At 43.9% G+C, this 18,095-nt stretch overlaps 8 protein-coding genes across 8 annotated transcripts; 4 read left to right on the top strand and 4 right to left on the bottom strand.

Annotated features, from left to right (window-relative positions):
- Nucleotides 1-284: 284 nt before the first annotated feature.
- EAF02_008649 (uncharacterized protein) lies at nt 285-3,146 on the top strand (the record flags this gene model as incomplete). The annotated part of the gene is made up of 2 exons (XM_038904697.1): nt 285-723; nt 772-3,146. 2 exons carry the CDS (start codon nt 285-287, stop codon nt 3,144-3,146), a joined length of 2,814 nt encoding a protein of 937 aa, XP_038755754.1.
- A 1,093-nt stretch (nt 3,147-4,239) lies between these two features.
- On the top strand, nt 4,240-5,211 carry EAF02_008648 (uncharacterized protein; the record flags this gene model as incomplete). The annotated part of the gene is made up of 1 exon (XM_038904696.1): nt 4,240-5,211. One exon carries the CDS (start codon nt 4,240-4,242, stop codon nt 5,209-5,211), a length of 972 nt encoding a protein of 323 aa, XP_038755753.1.
- A 440-nt stretch (nt 5,212-5,651) lies between these two features.
- Nucleotides 5,652-6,431, bottom strand: EAF02_008647 (uncharacterized protein; the record flags this gene model as incomplete). Its single annotated transcript, XM_038904695.1, has 2 exons — nt 5,652-6,247; nt 6,362-6,431. The coding sequence occupies 2 exons, from the start codon at nt 6,429-6,431 to the stop codon at nt 5,652-5,654; spliced, it is 666 nt and encodes a 221-aa protein (XP_038755752.1).
- A 1,556-nt stretch (nt 6,432-7,987) lies between these two features.
- EAF02_008646 (uncharacterized protein) lies at nt 7,988-10,931 on the bottom strand. The gene is made up of 4 exons (XM_038904694.1): nt 10,749-10,931; nt 10,371-10,646; nt 8,672-10,310; nt 7,988-8,618 (listed from the first exon to the last, which is right to left on the bottom strand). Exons 2-4 carry the CDS (start codon nt 10,617-10,619, stop codon nt 8,197-8,199), a joined length of 2,310 nt encoding a protein of 769 aa, XP_038755751.1. The 5' UTR covers nt 10,620-10,646; nt 10,749-10,931; the 3' UTR covers nt 7,988-8,196.
- A 446-nt stretch (nt 10,932-11,377) lies between these two features.
- Nucleotides 11,378-12,106, top strand: EAF02_008645 (uncharacterized protein; the record flags this gene model as incomplete). Its single annotated transcript, XM_038904693.1, has 3 exons — nt 11,378-11,633; nt 11,683-11,696; nt 11,765-12,106. The coding sequence occupies 3 exons, from the start codon at nt 11,378-11,380 to the stop codon at nt 12,104-12,106; spliced, it is 612 nt and encodes a 203-aa protein (XP_038755750.1).
- Nucleotides 12,107-13,213: 1,107 nt separating this feature from the next.
- Nucleotides 13,214-14,399, top strand: EAF02_008644 (uncharacterized protein; the record flags this gene model as incomplete). Its single annotated transcript, XM_038904692.1, has 3 exons — nt 13,214-13,666; nt 13,736-14,218; nt 14,343-14,399. 3 exons carry the CDS (start codon nt 13,214-13,216, stop codon nt 14,397-14,399), a joined length of 993 nt encoding a protein of 330 aa, XP_038755749.1.
- Nucleotides 14,400-14,909: 510 nt separating this feature from the next.
- EAF02_008643 (uncharacterized protein) lies at nt 14,910-15,861 on the bottom strand (the record flags this gene model as incomplete). Its single annotated transcript, XM_038904691.1, has 3 exons — nt 14,910-14,982; nt 15,045-15,471; nt 15,555-15,861. 3 exons carry the CDS (start codon nt 15,859-15,861, stop codon nt 14,910-14,912), a joined length of 807 nt encoding a protein of 268 aa, XP_038755748.1.
- Nucleotides 15,862-16,626: 765 nt separating this feature from the next.
- On the bottom strand, nt 16,627-17,332 carry EAF02_008642 (uncharacterized protein; the record flags this gene model as incomplete). The annotated part of the gene is made up of 2 exons (XM_038904690.1): nt 16,627-16,986; nt 17,039-17,332. The coding sequence occupies 2 exons, from the start codon at nt 17,330-17,332 to the stop codon at nt 16,627-16,629; spliced, it is 654 nt and encodes a 217-aa protein (XP_038755747.1).
- Between the last annotated feature and the right edge of the window lie 763 nt (nt 17,333-18,095).

Below are 18,095 nucleotides of genomic sequence, written 5' to 3'. Positions count from 1 at the left end.
CTCTATTTAAAACATACGAGTGGTTTCTACTTTCAACCCCTTTGAGAGGAGCTCGATTGTGTCCTCTTACAAATCTAAAAGCTTTCTGAGACAAATTTAAAAGCAGAGTTGTGGTTGCATTCTGTTATCGTCTTGCTTTGAATTGGTTATGACCTCATGGTTCGCTGATACCGATATTTGAGGAATTCAAAATATCAATTTTACCCCAGATATTCAATCGACAGGAACGAAACTTCACCCCGCTCTAAATAATACTTCTTGCTATCGGAGAACTATCACTCACGATGGTCACCCGAAAGCCCGTTCCCCAATCCAGCATCCCTTCCAACAACACCTCCTCGCCGCCATACCCCATTACCCCAGTATCTTCGGATCCACATCATATCCCCCGCCCCGAAAGGAATCACAATGTGATTTATGATCATCCTGCAAATAACATAGAGCCTAATGTTTGGAATGAAGAGGAACATTCTCATCCCGATCCCAAAAGCCTTCCCGACGCTTTAAGAGTTGGGCCATCGACAATCCCTCCCAAGCCTTCTCAGGATATGCTAAAACCCAATTCCTCAATCACGAACCCATTTTTAAGAAGGCAGCAATCACAAAGTTCGCAAAGTGCAGTATCCGATGGAAAGGAAAGTAGTGCAGATATCTGGAATGAGCTCACAGAGAAACCCACACAGCCGGATTATCCACCACCACCTCCTCCTCCAATATCTCAAGGTTTGTCAGCACCCATCTAACCTGACTTTGTACTAATCTTCTTTATAGTAACTCAACAATTTTCGAACTTGGGAGTTTCTGGGCAAGACACAAACCCTTGGCAACCCATCACGAACGAAAAGCTGCCATTACAAACATCCAGCCTTCAACGCGAAGATTCAGGAAACGAAGCCTGGTCAGGCGCAAATCCCGCAAACATCGTTACCTCTTCCGGCTTATCCCAAAATTCGCAACAATCAGTTTTGGTAGATATTGATGAGCCTGGATCTCCAGCATGGGATGAGGATGATTATGACGATGGTGAAGAGGAAGAAGGAACGCCAGTTAGCCCCAGGAAGTCGACATTACCTACGCACGAAACGCAGGAGATACTAGAAGACCAACATGCATGGGACTCTACTCATGGCCAAAGTTCGAATCAGTCACAAACGATTGCAGTTCAGTCCTCTGGGAACGCACAATATTCCAACCCTCCTGCGGAAGGGTGGAATTTAATTGATCATGATACCATACCAGAGAATGTTCAGCAAAGTGGAGTAGTCGGTGCAGATGGCACCGAGATTTCTAGAATACCCTCTGAGGAAATTGCTCCAGCGCTTCCACCGCGCAACTCTCAAGAACATCCTCCTCCCCAGCCTCCGCGCCCAGTCTTAGATGCGGCAAACACAAGTACAATACCGATTACGACACCTGGTGCGTCAACAGCTGCTCTAAGACAGAAGAAAGAGACGTACGAGATTAAGAAAATATCTTGGCATGACATCAATGCCCAACATAACCCCAGAATTTCACCTATTCTGGTACAAAATGCCAATGGACCTTGTCCTCTATTGGCTCTTGTGAATGCTCTGACTTTATCGACACCCGCAAATGTGGAAACTGCTCTGGTGGAGACACTCCGGTCGCGAGAGCAGGTCAGTCTTGGATTATTGCTCGATGCAGTTTTTGATGAACTCATGTCCGGGCGACGTGGAGATGCTGCACAAGAGCTTCCAGACGTGGGCGATCTATATTCCTTTCTGCTAACACTCCATACGGGAATGAACGTTAACCCCCTCTTCTTTCCCGTTGACTCTACTCAGTCAGCGAATGACCCCAGAAACTCAATGCCACACATTCATCCTGCGCAGCGTGAGAGTTCGGTTCCAGGTACATTTGAGGAAACTCGTGAAATGAAATTATATGGTACCTTCTCTGTGCCTTTGATTCATGGTTGGCTCCCCGAGGAAGAATCGCCTGCTTACATGGCACTCAAAAGATCCGCTAAATCGTATGAAGACGCACAAAACCTGATGTTTCATGAAGAGGTATTAGAAGAGAAGTTAGTTGCTGAAGGTCTCAGTTTCGAGGAACAAGGGATCCTAGAGGATATTTCAACTATCAAAGCTTTTTTCATCTCCGCAGCAACTCAGCTTACAGCTCACGGCTTGGATCTCATAACTAAGTCTATGAGTCCAGGTGCTGTAGCCATTCTATTTCGAAATGACCACTTTTCCACAATCTTCAAACATCCGACAACTCTTCAACTATTGCAACTCGTGACAGATTCAGGTTATGCCGGACATGCAGAAGTTGTATGGGAAGGCCTTATTGATGTTAATGGAGAAAGGGCTGAGTTCTATTCTGGTGACTTTCGTTTAGTCGGTGGACCTTCCACTTTACACCAAGGAAATGAAGAAGGTAATTGGACCACAGTCACTGGCCGTAGAAACAATAATCGAGTTGAAACTTCACATGACGCACCATTGAGGAATCAACAAGAATCGCAGAATCACGAGCAAGGTACGACCACAGAACAGGAAGATCACGATTTCGCCTTGGCACTACAACTGCAGGAAGAAGAGGATGAGCGTAACCGAAATGAAACCGCACGAAGGCAAAGAGAGTCGGAGCTTTCACAGCAGTACATTGAGCAACAGGGGAGTAGCAACAATAGTAGTAATGCCCCTGTTAGCCAGCGGGGCGGTAGTGGGCGGGGTAGTACCAGAGGCCGTGGAGTCAATGTTCCAGTCCGAGGAGGGTCAATTCGTGGTAGCACTAGTACACGAGGTCGTCCCGCAATTCCCCCTCGCAACAGTAATGTTGCCACTCCTGCCGTCGACCCAGAAGCGGGTATTGATGTACCACCTCCCACATACGAGCAAGCTGCTACCGAACCAGCTTACCAACCTCCAGATAATCATCCTGCACATCCAAACGCAGATCCAAGCCGGAGAACAAGTGCTTATACAGCGACCGCTGATGGTCAGCAACGTCCGCCAGCTAGTGCTGCAGGTCGCCGTAATACGGCTTCTTATGGTGGCATTAGAGGGGGTAGTCAGACGCTCATAGATCAGGTTCCTGGGCGCAGGATCCAAGCCCCAAACCAAGGGCTACCGACCCCTCAACAGCCAGAAAGGCAGAAAGATTGTATCGTTATGTGATTATTGCATTTTATGAATACATGGCAACGATGGATAAGCAATTGGGACATGAAATGAGCGGAATTTTAAGCCAGGCGTTTGGGCAATAGGCATATTGATTTACAAGAAGGAATATATCACGAGCTACGGGTGGATGAGGGAAATATTCTTAATGTATTATACGCTTTTTTTTTGCAAGTGATTGATTTACAGGCGATGAATGGGAGAATAGAACGGGAGGGTGATATGGTTGTTAATAATCAATATACTAGTATACTTTGAAATTTGTGGGCTTGATTTGATAATAGTATATATAGGTACCTCTCTCTTCTGCTTCAGATAAGATCATCCAATGATCGAGATTGGCAAATTAGATGCCATTATCCAACGCTTAAAATTGACTTTATGTTCAAAATGAATTCAGGGGACTGTACTTGGAGTTGAGATATGTCGCAATTGATGAATGGATCTTGCTGTACCAGTGTACTTCATGGAAAGGATTTCTTTGGTCAGCCAGCTTTGTCGTGTCTGTAGCTAGATACTGGAACGCTGTTGGTGTGCACAATATGCCTTCATTGTATCACAATATGAGAAGATTTCTTATCCTTGAATCAATATGTGAAAATGCGACTACAAATACGTCTTCTACGAGGATGCTTGGAGAAGATAGATGGAACAACTTACACATCAAGATCATGTATTTTTAGGCCCAAAACGTTCCTCAATGTGTCAATATGGGTTCAATTCCTTGGGCTTTGGTTTTCACCTTGGGCTGCGGTTGATTTCTTAGTTGCCCTGGTTTTCTGTGTTGTCTCAACATTTCTTTTCACCATTTTAAAATCGTCTTCGCCCCGTATTGTTGATGTCATTTAGATTTATGATCGCCAAGCTTGTCTATTAAGCCTACGAATCAGAATGGACGAAAGGACCGACTCTGAAGATATTTACCCCTATTTAACCGCAACTAAACTAACCAGCATTATGGATAAATGGATAAATGCAACGAGCCCCCACCACAACCTGTGCCTGCATATAATATCCCCTCCTGTTCCTCATATTTATTTTTTATTTCTCTCAATTGCAACGTCTAAATTTCTGATCAATTACGTACATCATGTCTGACAAAGAACCTCTTATTACTCACATCTACACCGCCGACCCATCGGCTAATGTTTTCAACAACACTCTCTACATCTACCCCTCACATGATATCCCAACCGATATCCAAGACAATGATAATGGAGATCAATATGCAATGGAAGATTACCACGTCTTCTCAATGTCCTCGATTCCCGGTCAGGTAACCGATCACGGTGTCGCTCTCTCTAATTCTTCTGTTCCCTGGGCCTCCAAACAACTATGGGCCCCAGACGCTTGCACCAAGAATGGAAAATACTACTTATATTTCCCAGCTCGCGACCATGATGGTGTTTTCCGTATCGGTGTTGCCGAGAGCGATAAACCTGAAGGTCCTTTTACTCCCGATGAGAACTATATCCCGGGAAGTTACAGTATCGATCCTTGTAGTTTTGTCGATGATGACGGAGAGGCTTATGTTTATTTTGGAGGAATATGGGGTGGTCAGCTTCAGTGCTGGGGAAACCAACATGAGGTTTTCGAAAAGGAAAAATATAGCACCATGGAGCCTACTACTGGACCTGCACTGGGTCCAAGAGTGGGAAAATTGAGTGAGGATATGCATTCATTCTCTTCTCCTGTCCAAGAAATATCTATCTTGGATGAGAAAACTGGCGAGAAGATTGGTGCAGATGATCATGATAGAAGATTCTTCGAGGCATCGTGGATGCACAAATATAAAGGAAAATACTATTTCTCATACTCAACGGGTGATACACATTACCTGTGTTACGCGGTAGGAGACAAGCCTGAAGGACCATTTGTATACAAAGGGAGATTGTTGGAGCCAGTGGTGGGATGGACGACTCATCATAGTATTGTGAAATTCCAAGGACGGTGGTGGTTGTTTTATCATGATTCTACTTTGAGTCAAGGAAAGAACCATTTGAGATGTGTCAAGGTTAGAGAGATTTTCTATGATGAGGATGGTGGAATGAAGGTTGAGTAATTGGGGAAAGACGGGGTATGCTATATTGGCGATAGCTACCTAGTACGTGCTAAGATACGAGCAACTTCTTTTGTGGTTCGCTGCTTCGTATATGTCGAGAATCAAAAAAGGAAAGAATTGAATGGCACCTTCCTCAGTAATCTATAGCGTTACTCTCATTGTGTGTACATTTCCTCTTCAACTGAAAATATATTTACGATCCACATCTTTAAAATATTATTGTCAGGTTCAGGATAATTTTTCCCGTAGGAAGACAAGTTTGTTCAAATAATGAGCAACGAATAGATTATTAGAACAATGGATATCTTTCTCTAAGCAACAAAAGCAAAAAGCAAAACTGTCTAGCTGATCTAAAATCCCCACACCTAATGGCTCCGCATATGCTATTGTATCATCCATTCATTAACCGCGCAATCACACTTCCCATCACCTGTAACTCCCTAATTACAAATGACCGCCACTTTATTCTCCCACCTCTGTCTTTCGGCCAACTCTACCATGAATCCCGCAACACTCTTCCTCGTACATCCCGGCAAGTGACCCATTCCCTTTCCCTCAGCCCCATGCTCCACAACACTCTTCTTCTCTCCCTCCTTCAACATCGCACTTCTCACAACACTGTACTCCAAACCCGAAGCCTTCAGCACTTCCTCTGCAGCAGCGTGATCCTGAAATCCGACTTTCCCCATTGTCGAATTATTGATAAGTAAACGCATCGGCAACCAAAGCGCACCATTCGAAGAACCCACTCCAAAAGCAGACATGTAGACTATTTTCTTGACACCATGAGCAGCCATTGATTGCGTAACTGTCGAGATGACATTTTTAAGGAAATCAGGAGGAGAAGTCGATGCTGCGAAGGGGGAATCCGACGCCCGACTAGATGAGAGGGTTACGAGGACCGCGTCGATTTTGGGACCGCTGGTAAAGACGGTTGTGAGATCCGAGGAGGAGGATGGTGTGCCTTTGATGATTGTGAGGCCCGGGGCTTCGGGAATGGAAGAGGGATTGCGTGCGAGTGCTGTGACGGTGTGATCTGGTGGGGTAGGGGTTAGCGAATGGGGATTCTTGGTAGGTTTTTATGGATGGGTGTGGGGTGGTATTGAAATGCTTGGCTTGGGACCGGGGTAAGGGGATAAGGTATACATACTTTGTGAGAGAGCTTCAGCAAGTACAAGACTTCCTGTTCTACCAGATGCACCTAAAATGAGTAGATGCATTTTTTCGATGGAGATTCTTTCTCTTGCGGTTGTTGATTATTTGAAAGTTGGTTATTTGTGTGACGGGGAAGTAGTGGTTTGTATGTATCGAACACAAGAAGAAGCAGTTGAATATTGCGATTTTCACTTTCTACAATGCGAACTCTCGAATATATGTACTCGCTTCTCACAACAAAACCATGAGTAGAAAGAACGAGGCAGTGAATAAGGAGCCTCTCCTTCCATATTCTTCGGATCCGGAGTCCGGACCGGAGACAACAACTCCATAGAGCGGCCTCTTCGCGAATATCCCGTTTTTGAATTTATGAATCAGCAAATTAATTGTGTGACAGATAAAGAGTGAGAGTTTACTGCAGCTGACAAATGTTCAAAGCTGAGTTGGTCTTTCACAAAAGGTTGGTTGGTATGGATGTTGTGTCCCGAATTTAATGTTTGGGGGCGAGGGAGGTGAGATGACTGTGTTACGATCTCCGGACAAGGCAAATTTATATTTAACACGGTCAAGGCTGGGAAATCTCTCCTTTAATCTCTTTCTTTCACATAGATAAATGATTCTATGACGCTTACGCGGTGCCCCATTCAGTAACCTGTGGAATGCAGGCTATCAGTTTTTGTGTGACTGCAAAAAGGGACATCGGAGAAAGACACCAACATACTCTGGAGATGAAGATCTTAATCTCCGCAACTCTTTTCTCTCTCTTTCAATAGAGTCATCACAAAACACAAACCACCTCGGTATCATTTCGTGTAAGGTCTTGTTGTTTGTGACATTTTAAAAGATAATAGCAATTGCTACGTGGAAAATGACATACGATCTGATGTACACTGCATCTGCCGCCTGCAACTAGCTCTTCGGCTGATTTAAGGAGGAGCCTATGATCAAAACAACACAATCCAAATGCCCACGATCGTCAAATCGCAACAAACCACTATCCATTTCTTCACCTCTATTACACATCGTAAATTTCAACCCAAATCCTAGAATCCTCTCGTATTTGTGAATTCACGAAGTAGGTATCCTCTTTTTCACAGTAGCACTATGATACTCGCTAGTAGAGTCATGACGTAAGTTACGAGCTAGTGTTAGTATTCGTATACTTATCAAGAACGACATTTGGGGCAATGCGCATATACACATGAGTTACTACTCACTAATCACTGATATCTAAATCAACTTCCCTTTTCTCTTTAAGTTGCGTTCGTATCCTCCAAAGCACACCAGACATCCTCACCTCTCCACTCGCCGCCCATCAATTTGCATACCAAAGTGCCAGCAGCAGCTCGTTCAAGTGACTTTTACAACCTCCAAGTTAGCGGGTTATTAATCGAACTTGAGTCTTGAAGCATACATTTTCACCGTTGTCTGAAATATCCTGAGTCTAAGTGTACCTGTTTGGCAAATTTAGGTAAAGCCCTTTAGATTTGGCAATACTTAGTCTATCGTCACATTTTGTGGTTCATCTCATTGGTCTAGTCAGATTTCTCCTTGAGAATATGGCGTATATTAAACATTTCAAGTGACAGCATTATGGTTAAACAAAAGAAAAACCGACAGAGGTAATAGTTTGGAAGCAGAAAGCATTTAAGAAATCTTTAAATTTAGATATAATCTAGAGGATCCATATTTGTATAAATCCTCATCGCTAACGTCAAAATTCCAAATCACACTTCGTTTTTGACCATTCATCCGTCACCTACACCTCAAAATATTGTTACATTTTCCCATTATCACCGGGGGTCTTGAATTTTACTTCAATTTCACCAATTATTTGGCGAAATGAAGGTCATATCCTAGCCATTTTCTTGCGTTGACTTCGGGCACGCTAAGGCCTGGGTAACCGTATGTCAATGGTAGGAAAAAGTACCACCCGAAAAGTACAACAGAAAGAATGACTCCAACTGCAGCCCAGGACATCATCAAGTTCTGTCCAGCGAGCTTTTCACGTGCTGGAAGATGCTTCTTGACGGCACCTGCCTTCTTTGCGACTCCTGATGGAACATCATCCATAATAGGCTCTACGTTGAAAATGAACTCAAGTAGTGCACCGGTGATCAAACATGATGCTAAGTGAGCAGGTAAATAATGATGCAAGAACAGTTGACGGCCCATAAGGTAGAATGGTAGGTAATGTGTTGCCCAAGCAAGGAAAAAGAAACCGGTAGAATTGTAAAGGCGGGATCGGGTACCTAAAATTATCGTTAGTTAAGAAGTCTTGAAGGTAAGCGAGGATAAGACTCACGGTTGTCTAATGCGTCAACTCCGCGGCGTAATGACAATTGATCAGCAGCCCAAATTCCAGCATAAACTGCAAGTAAACTACTTGCCAACCACCAACCAAGAGGGTTTCCTAAAAAGTAGATTTGTTGTCTAGTGTCATTATGAGTCCAGAAACTAACACCTCTTAATAGGAATGGCCAAACAAAAGGTTCACTGGCATATGGATGGCTGCTAGTCAAAGCATTGTTGTGGTAGAACATTGCTCTTTGCAACTCGAACCATTTCTTCAAGAATGGAACGCTCTTAACCTTACGTTCCTCCTTGATCAGGCGAGGGGAGTCCTTTGGAATGGATGGTATCTCATCCACGTACCATATGTTAGAGCTTTGAGCCAAGTTCTTGTTTCCGTTGATTTCTTGTTGTTTGTAGGCCCAATCTGGTAGAGGGGTTGTGTGTGTCCACATAGCAACCTTACTTGGCCAATGAACGAGCTTGAATTGTCCTTGGAGACTCTTGAAATCTTGGCGTGGTTTGCCGTTTTCAATTCGAAGTTCAAAGAGAGTATCATTTAGACGCTCACCCAATGCATCTTCGATGGAAACTGTTGTGAATTCTTGGTTTGTTGGGTAATATGGAGAAGCAACATCGTGGGACAAGAGCATTGTGTTTGTGATAACGTGTCTTAATCTAACAACTTCATTGTTCTTGACAGGGCGACCTTCAACTTCTTCAAATGTGCCTGCAGGAATGATTTGCCAGTGGTTATTGGCATCGGCATAAGGATAACCAGTGACTTGTTGACCTTGACTGGAGACTCTACCATCATCATATCTAAGAGGATATGTATCGGGATGACTGTGAAGGTATCCATGTGTTTCCTTGTGCTTGATTTGAATGTTATCAAAGTAATTGATAGTAACAGCGTTTGCGGTCATGGCGTTGTCGCTAAGAGTCTCTTGGAATTCAGGAGACATGAAATCATCACCTGGACCAGACTTGGTCAAGATTGCGAAATGAACTTGGAACCAAAACAAGTAGAACAGGAAAGGCACAATGATGAGGGCAACGGCGCGAGCGGCGAAATGCTTGCCAAATTCTGGCAAGCTCAAAGCACCCTGACGGCGGTTTATATCCAGCAAACTCCAGAGGTCAATTGCGACTGCAGAACCAATTGTAACAAATGCGAATGTACCAACGTATTTGGTGGAGATGTCGCAACTCAAGGCGAATCCAGTCAAAAGGAGCCACTTCCACCACTTTCTCGAAAATGGAATGTGTCGGAGTTTATAGAATTTGATATAGCAGAGAAGACTGCACGCCATTGCAAGAACGAGGGTGGCATCCAATAAGATCAAACGGGTTTGCCCAATATGCGCATTATCGAATAGTACCAATGAAGCGGAGAGGACACAGGCAGGTAGAGTGTAACCAGATTCCCACATGATGGCGAAGACAGTTGGGACTGTCAAAGCTCCCAGAAGAGCAGGCATAGCGCGGAAAGCCACATATGGCACCTTGTTGTCGATGTATGAATCCCCAATATTTTCGAAATGGAAATGTCCGTCGTATCCCACAAACCAACCCATCAGGGCGAAAAGAAGCTTCCCAAAAGGAGGATGGACATCGAAGAAGTAGGTTCGCTCAAGGTAATATGAAGCAAACTGTTGAACAATGGGTCAGAAAAGCTATAACTCCGAAGGGAGGAACATGGTGTAAATTACCTTGCCAAAATGAACTTCGTCAAACACCACCTCATTGGGATGACTGATTCCCCAGAATCTTGTGACGAATGCCAGAATTGTAATGATTGCCAGGGCGATCCGGTAATCCCATTCTGGTCCAGTTCTGGTTTGTAAATCTTTCACCAGAGCATCGAGCTCAGGATGCGGCGCCGCAACAGTAGAGGCATCTTTTGCTTGAGGTGGAACTGAACCACCTTTCCGTTTTCGAACGGAGCCTTGAGAAGACATATTGAAGTGTAAAGGGTATAAGAGATTCTAAGGGACAAAATAGAGATTAGACATATGCACCTATGCGACGTGTGGTTGCAGGAGCTGTGATAAGACGATGCAACTGTGTCAAAACTGGGAACAACTTACAAGAGTGCTTCACAGCAACTTTTTTCAGAGAGTGTAAGAAGATAGCATTGATCTCAAAAGAGACCAGCAGGAATGAATTGTTGTCTCTCGTGTTGATTGACTTTTTAAAGAAATCGAAGCCCCCTTGACAGAAACGGGTTGAAATTATTACTCCAAGTTTAAGCCGCGTAAGAATAGGACACTTTGTTAAGAATCTCGCCTGTTTAAAGTGAGCTTTAGCTTCATCATCAATTTGTTTGATCAACTCAGGGGTATAAAATAGATTTGCTCTTGAAACGGAACATTTTTGTATTATTTTTGTACGAAGTATATGTAACTATTCAGATTTACAGATCAATATTCGAGATTAACATTTACATTTTTATATTCATACCTAGTAATTGACCAGTACTTATTAACCTTGAGACCAAGTGGGAAGGTACAAAAAGAAATATGTGAGTCTAAAATTAGCATGATCACGTGAAGATAAGCGATTAAGATAAGAGCTCTGACAACTGCTCCAAGCAGAACTCGAGTGTCTCAGTAATCAGTCACAATAGGTAGCTGGAGTAAAAATACTTTGTTGCTGTACAAGACTCCCACGATATCCCGAATCCGAACAAAAGTCATATTGATACCACGGAGAAGATATGTTTTCAAGAATCTTACCTAGATACGGTGCCATCAGATCAACGAGTCGTTCCTCACTGGCCACAACTCTTGTTACAACACCTCAGCGAAGTACGATTTCGACGACACATACTTTGGGAGCTTATAACACAATCTCAGCTAGAGATTGGTCGCGCTTGAGATGTGGTAGACATAACTATGCGAAAAAAGAAGCAAGTCGATGTGGTCAGTCTAAGAGGTCTATTACAACAATCAATAGCGCAAATCTCCCAGCTCGTAAGTTTTTAGATTGAGTTTACAAGACTAGATACTAAGCCTGCTACAGCAATTGGTCCATACGTAAGTCAGCATTGTTCAAACAGCAATTGAAATATTCGTCCGTATTAATCAGTCTCTTGGAATAATAGTCCCATGCTGTGCAGACACCTTTCGGTGTCTTTGTTTCCGGTCAACTCCCTGCAGACTTTGAAGGAAACCTCGTAGAAGGAACAATGCGTGAAAAGACGGAAGCAGTTCTCAAAAACCTACAAGAAGTTCTTATCACCGCCAAGTCCTCTCTCGATAGGATCGTTAAGGTCCAAGTTTTCTTGACAGATATGAAAGATTTCGCTGAAATGAACCAAGAGTATGAAAAGTGGATCACTCACAAACCAGCGAGAAGTTGTGTAGCCGTTAAGGAGTTACCGAAGGGTGTCAATATTGAGATTGAATGCATCGCCATGCCCTTGAATATTGGACCCAAGGAATAAGACTTACTGATTGTATGACGGGATCGTGTTGCTATCGTGTGATACCTATCAAGGTGCAGTGCAAATGCACAGATTTTTGTTCCCTTCTGTGCTGTTTTTCAGTCAGTGACCAGGTTCCGGGATGTATGAAAGATGAAATGCGAGCTAGAGCAAAGACAGACATTCAAATGATAGTAGTACTTTCTGTTTATCTGGCTGGAACAATTGCACAGCCATAAGCCTTTTTACGACTTCGAGACTGGAAGTTGCAGCCATGATAGTCCGGGTCACGGGTATCAACGTCCGGCGAGATTCATTAAAGAATTCGGTATTACGGTCGGCTATTATACGGTTCAGATTATAGATCCGATGAGTGGAGCATAGATAAGACGAAGTATCTACCTCGTATGTACGCCCTGCAGCCTCTCTTTCAATTCACTGCTGGTGTATCCATCAAATCCCGAATAATAGCTTGGGCCCGGCTTCATTCTCTACTTCGGGACTTCAAGAACTAACGTCCTTACACATTCACCCGGTACTTCCGTTAGCCCTCGAACTATACTATATATGGTGGTAGGCATGTGACGATAAGAGTTAAAAGCGTATTAGCAGTCTCCATATTACCTTGAACCTATAAAGTATATAACCCTTCAAGCGAAACCATTTTCTCACTAGTCAATACGTGGCATCCGCGTAAAATCCACTAGCCTCTCAACTCCCGTTCAAGCGAACCGGATAAATTGAGGTAAAATCACGAGTTCATCAACTTCATCATTTCACGGCCCGTCATTTCCTAGTATTAATATCAAATCTCACATATGCACCCCAGACAGTTAAACGATAATATGGGGAATTGTGTAGCCACTTAGGTTAGACGGCATTGATTACTGGAAATGTCTGGGCATACCTGGAGTTTTGCAGGGTATATTGCTAGGGTGGTTTGATAGTTTGTATTCACTATTTTTTAGTATAAATGGGTTGCCCCGAGATTCTTATATTGTCTGTACAATTAATGTGCGTTCTCTTCTTTGCTCAAGTACATTCCAATCCGACTTTCAAAAAGTGCAGGGCTCTCCAGCTTGTGTTGTAAAAAGAACACCGCAACGAACCCACGCAAGCTTATTAACAATGAAGGCCAATCTCGCTCTCTCTGCTCTTTTCTCTTCTCTTCTTCCCACACTCATCAATACTCAAGCATCCGGAAGTGGTACAACAACCCGATATTGGGATTGCTGTAAAGCATCCTGCGGTTGGTCCAAAAAGGCTACTCTAGCCACTGGTTCCAACCCCGTCAGTTCCTGCGACATCTCAAACAACCCACTCACCGACTACAATGCTGTCTCTTACTGTGCTTCTTCTTCTGGTACTTCATTCATGTGTGGCTCACAAACACCTTGGGCAGTCTCAGATACAATGAGTTATGGCTTTGCAGCTACGACGATCTCGGGTGGAACGGAAGCGAGTTGGTGTTGTGCTTGTTATCAATTGACATTCACGAGCGGACCAGTGGCTGGTAAACAGATGATTGTCCAGGCTACTAACACCGGTGGAGATTTAGGAAGTAACCAATTCGATCTTGCTGTACGTCTACATTCTCTCCTCATCCCATCGCTGAAACACGTGAATATCTCACTAATTCTCCCCTAATAGATTCCCGGCGGTGGTTTCGGTATCTTCGACGCCTGCACACATCAATACCCATCGACTCCCGCATCCGCGTGGGGTGCCCAATACGGCGGTCTCTCCAACCGCACCCAATGTGCCTCGCTCCCCGCCGCCCTCCAAGCCGGCTGCTACTGGCGCTTCGACTGGTTCCTCAACGCCGACAATCCCGCCATCACCTTCAAACAAGTCGCATGTCCAGCTGCGCTCACCGCCAAAAGCGGTTGCGTACGCGCCAACGATGCGATCAACGAGACGCCCACAGGTCCAAGTGCAGTCCCTACGTGGGCGAGTTCAACCGGCGCTGCTGGCTCGACATCTTCAACAACTGCGAGCACGAGTAAGAGCACGAGTGTGGGTGCAACGATCAGTACTTCTTCGACCACCAGCAGTGCTGCAAGTGGCGGAACGGGAGCCCCCGTCATGCGTTATGGACAGTGTGGCGGAATTGGTTGGACGGGTTCTACAGCTGTGAGTTGAGAATTGTTTTCTTGAGTCTTGAATTTGTGAATTGTTGATTGTTACTCGTTATCTTGTATTGTTGCTGCGTGTTGGTATTGTATCGACATGACTAATGCTAATTGTTTGAATACAGTGCGCGTTGCCTTACACGTGCTCTGTGTTGAGTCCTTATTACTCGCAATGTGCGTGAAGATTTGCAGAGTCGGAAGGAAAAGTAAAGGGAGAATAGTCATTAGACAAGCGAACGGATGGATGATGGGTGGGTAGGATGTCAACATTGTACATATCGCGATGATTCTCTGTACATAGGGAGGGGCTTTTCAATCATAGTACCATTTTTGATGCTGTGGCTTCTGGAATGAATAATTAGATGTTGGTCTCAGTAGGTATGAACTGGTGCTTTGAAATACTGTGATGGGAAATCTTGTGGTGAAGCTCATGTGATCTTGAAACTACCATCTAGCCCGTGCTCATCAATGGGGATTGATGCGTTGGTTTCCAATGACTTTCCTTGTCAATAATGATCCATTATGGCACTTCTACTTACCAACACAAATGAAATTGTGTACAGCACAATTGAAGCATTGATTCAAGAATTAGGTTAATCGAGTATTTATTACTGGTATGAGTCCAGATTATACAGTGATATTATACATATAGTTGATCCTCCCACGGGCGATCAATCCTATCAATTTACTTCCTAGACAATAATGTTATCCTCATCATCAGACGGGGTAGCCTCATATCCATCAACCTTCGAAACATAAGGCGGCCTACAAAAAACCATCAGCAGGCTCTTTAACCCCCATGCCACCTACAAAATAAGCACACTCACCTAGCCCAATTTCTCAATCCCACCAAGCCCGCCGTACCCACAGCATAAGCCCCCAACAAATTACTCCACCCCGTCTCTCCAATCTGTCTTTGACCAACCGCCAACGCTACCAAATCATACACTAAACATCCACCGAAAATCCAATCACTATTGCTAGCCAACATACCAAATCCCAATCCTGTAACGATCTTGACAGCGGTTGAAGGACCCTCATGGTCAAAATAAGCTACAGAGCCATTGTGCAGAAGATCCAGAACACCAATTCCGGCAAAAGTTTTGGAAACTACATGGGTGAGGATGGAAGAGGTGGATTGTGTGTTCATAGCTGGTTGACGAGCAAATATGTAGTAGAGTTGTGTGAGGGAATTAATAAGGACGAATATATTTGCGGTTTTAAGGGAGGCGGAGTTCCAGAAAACCATCCAGGCTGTTTGGGTTAGCATTGGTATTTATATCATTTCGTCTCATCACCCCTCCCCCCTCCATTGTTCTAGAACACGAAATACTCACTAGCAATACACAAATTCCCTACGCAATAAAACGGTACAAAATCCACCATCTTGTCTACCTCCTCCTTCTCCTTGATACTTTTCTTCGGATCCAATTTCCACAAGCGATATAACCATACCAGTTGGAAGATCTGTTGCGGGAAAAAGAAAAGTGCAATGGCGTACGGTTGAGGAGACCAAAATGAAAGATGCGCATCGTGGATATCTTTCATGTTTGGAGAGGAAAGCATGCCATATTGTTGCGCTGCGAAGTCGATGAGGAAGGAGAGGGGAGCGACATATCGCGCGGTGCTGTGGGAGATGCCCATTTTGAATTGGGGATTGGAGATATTTTGGTAGAGTTGTGAGATTGGGGTTGAGGAATTGGATTTTGTGGTAATATCTTATAGTAACCAAAACGTTGTGAAGAGGCAAAGGGAAGAAGTGAGAAATATGTAAATGGTGGTATTTTATGCTATTTTGTTTTACTGGCGATGACGATGATGATATCGATTTGATAGCTCGCTCCTTCCGGATAATCCGCCCAAAAGTGATGATGTCAACGATCTAAATAAGTTTTTAGGTGCGTCCCGGAGATTTTGTCCCGCGTTCAATAATTTAGGTACTACTCCATGTTTTAGTCAATCGACTAAATATGTGTATGTTTATAAAAACCGTGTACATTAAAATCCAAGGCGAATATTCATTTATATCGATCGACCTCGCGTCTCGTTCCTTCACGAGGGGAAATAAGAGGGGTTAATTTTGTGGAGACCAAGATCTTCGAAATAAATCGGTAGCCCCCCCCGTCGTTCATTTGTCTATCGTACTTGTTGTTTTCTTCAGATAGTTGAGATTGTAATTATGATGGGTATGTGAAAGATCTAAATTCGATATATACGCAGCATTAGATGTTTTATCCATCAGCTTCTGATGTGCTTGATGTCTCTTTGGTCTGGATAGTCCAGATACTGTGGTTTATACTAGGCTCAAATGTCAAAGTCTTCATTAACCTTATGTCATCGTGAGACATTCGATACCTCGTTGAATCTGATCCGACATCACAGCGAATTTAGTATCATCGTGACTTTTTCTTAAACACTACTCAGCTTAATCCTCATCGGCCCTAGACCACTAGCATCGCTTCCGCTTCCTGATGCCACGCCTTCCGTCTGTGTCTCCAATCCTACCAAGATCGGTCCCTTCAGTAGCCTCCTCAACCTCATCTTGCCATTCATCTTTCTGTCAGCATTCTCATCATCATTGTCACTCTTCGTTATAAGTCTTTGGAACCCAGCTTGGATATCCTCTAGAGACCTCAATCGCGTCTCTGGCATCCAGATAGCCATTACAAAAACGGCCAGCAATGAGAAGCCTCCAAACATGAAATAAGCACCATAACTAGAATGCGCCAGAAAGATCGGTGTCAAGAATTCCACCAACCAATTTGCGAACTATACAGCCATTAGTCATTCAGCTTCATGCCCTCATGTGTTCAATACTTACGAAACTCGCCCCCTGAGCCAAACTATTCGCCTCATTTCTAGTCTTCATGGGTTGAATCTCGCTAGCATAAATCTTTCCCATGACCGCCCATGTCGCACAATACGTCAGCGCAAATACAAAAATTAAAACGACGACGACCCAGCGTACAATCCCATAGGAATGGACAGAATCCGAAAGATATAGTGCGCCGATCATGAACATCGACGAAGAAAGTATGATACCGCCAACAAGACCAGATGTACGGCGCCCCCATCGATCAACGTAAAGGGTAGCTGGGATGGTGATGGCGACCATGAGTATGGCACTTACACCCGAAGCGAGAAATGTGGACGTGGTTCCGGGTAAACCTGCAGTTTCGAAGAGAGTTGGTGCAGAATGAATGAACGAAAGCTCCTTTTGAAGACATCATCAAATATAACAGTTTACGATATCCTTTCATTGACGGTGCATTCAAACCGGTGATTGTGTCGACACGCCCTTCGATCGTCAAGCCCTTCACTTGTCAAGGCATGTAAGATCTGACATATACATATGATCGGCAAAGAATATCCAATCCCATCATTTGCCATGATTTCGCTGCTACCTCTATTAACCCAGCGTAATGTATTCTGATAACCTTGTTCCACTTACTATTAGTAAATACACAACCTGATCAGAAGAACGCATGTAGATTAAAGTCAGAAGAGGAAAAGAATGAGAGCATTCTCACAATATAATCATCATCCGAACCTTTGGAAGGAACCAATGATGGACTGCCTTTCCGTGAACTGGACTGCGAATAGTTGATATTGATGAAGGAGACAGAAGATGCACATTCTAGATCCAATGGGCGGATTGAGAATACGACGTATTGCTGAATTTAGTACTTGGAAAAGAGCGCGCGAAACCCCCCTCGCGTAAACTGTACTGAGTACCACTTATTCCTCATTGCTCCCACCTGAATAGAAGTTTTATCATGTGTGTTACAGAGCCAGGATCTAGTTAGACTTGTTAGTAAATTAGGTTGAATAGAATTGCAATCAGGCATCAAGTTTCCAGGGGATTCATTATGAAAATC

This window comes from Botrytis sinoallii (assembly GCF_014898435.1).
Source record: "Botrytis sinoallii strain Bc 23 chromosome Unknown BSIN_016, whole genome shotgun sequence".
NCBI lineage: Eukaryota > Fungi > Ascomycota > Leotiomycetes > Helotiales > Sclerotiniaceae > Botrytis > Botrytis sinoallii.
This window is presented reverse-complemented; position numbering and strand designations above follow the sequence as displayed.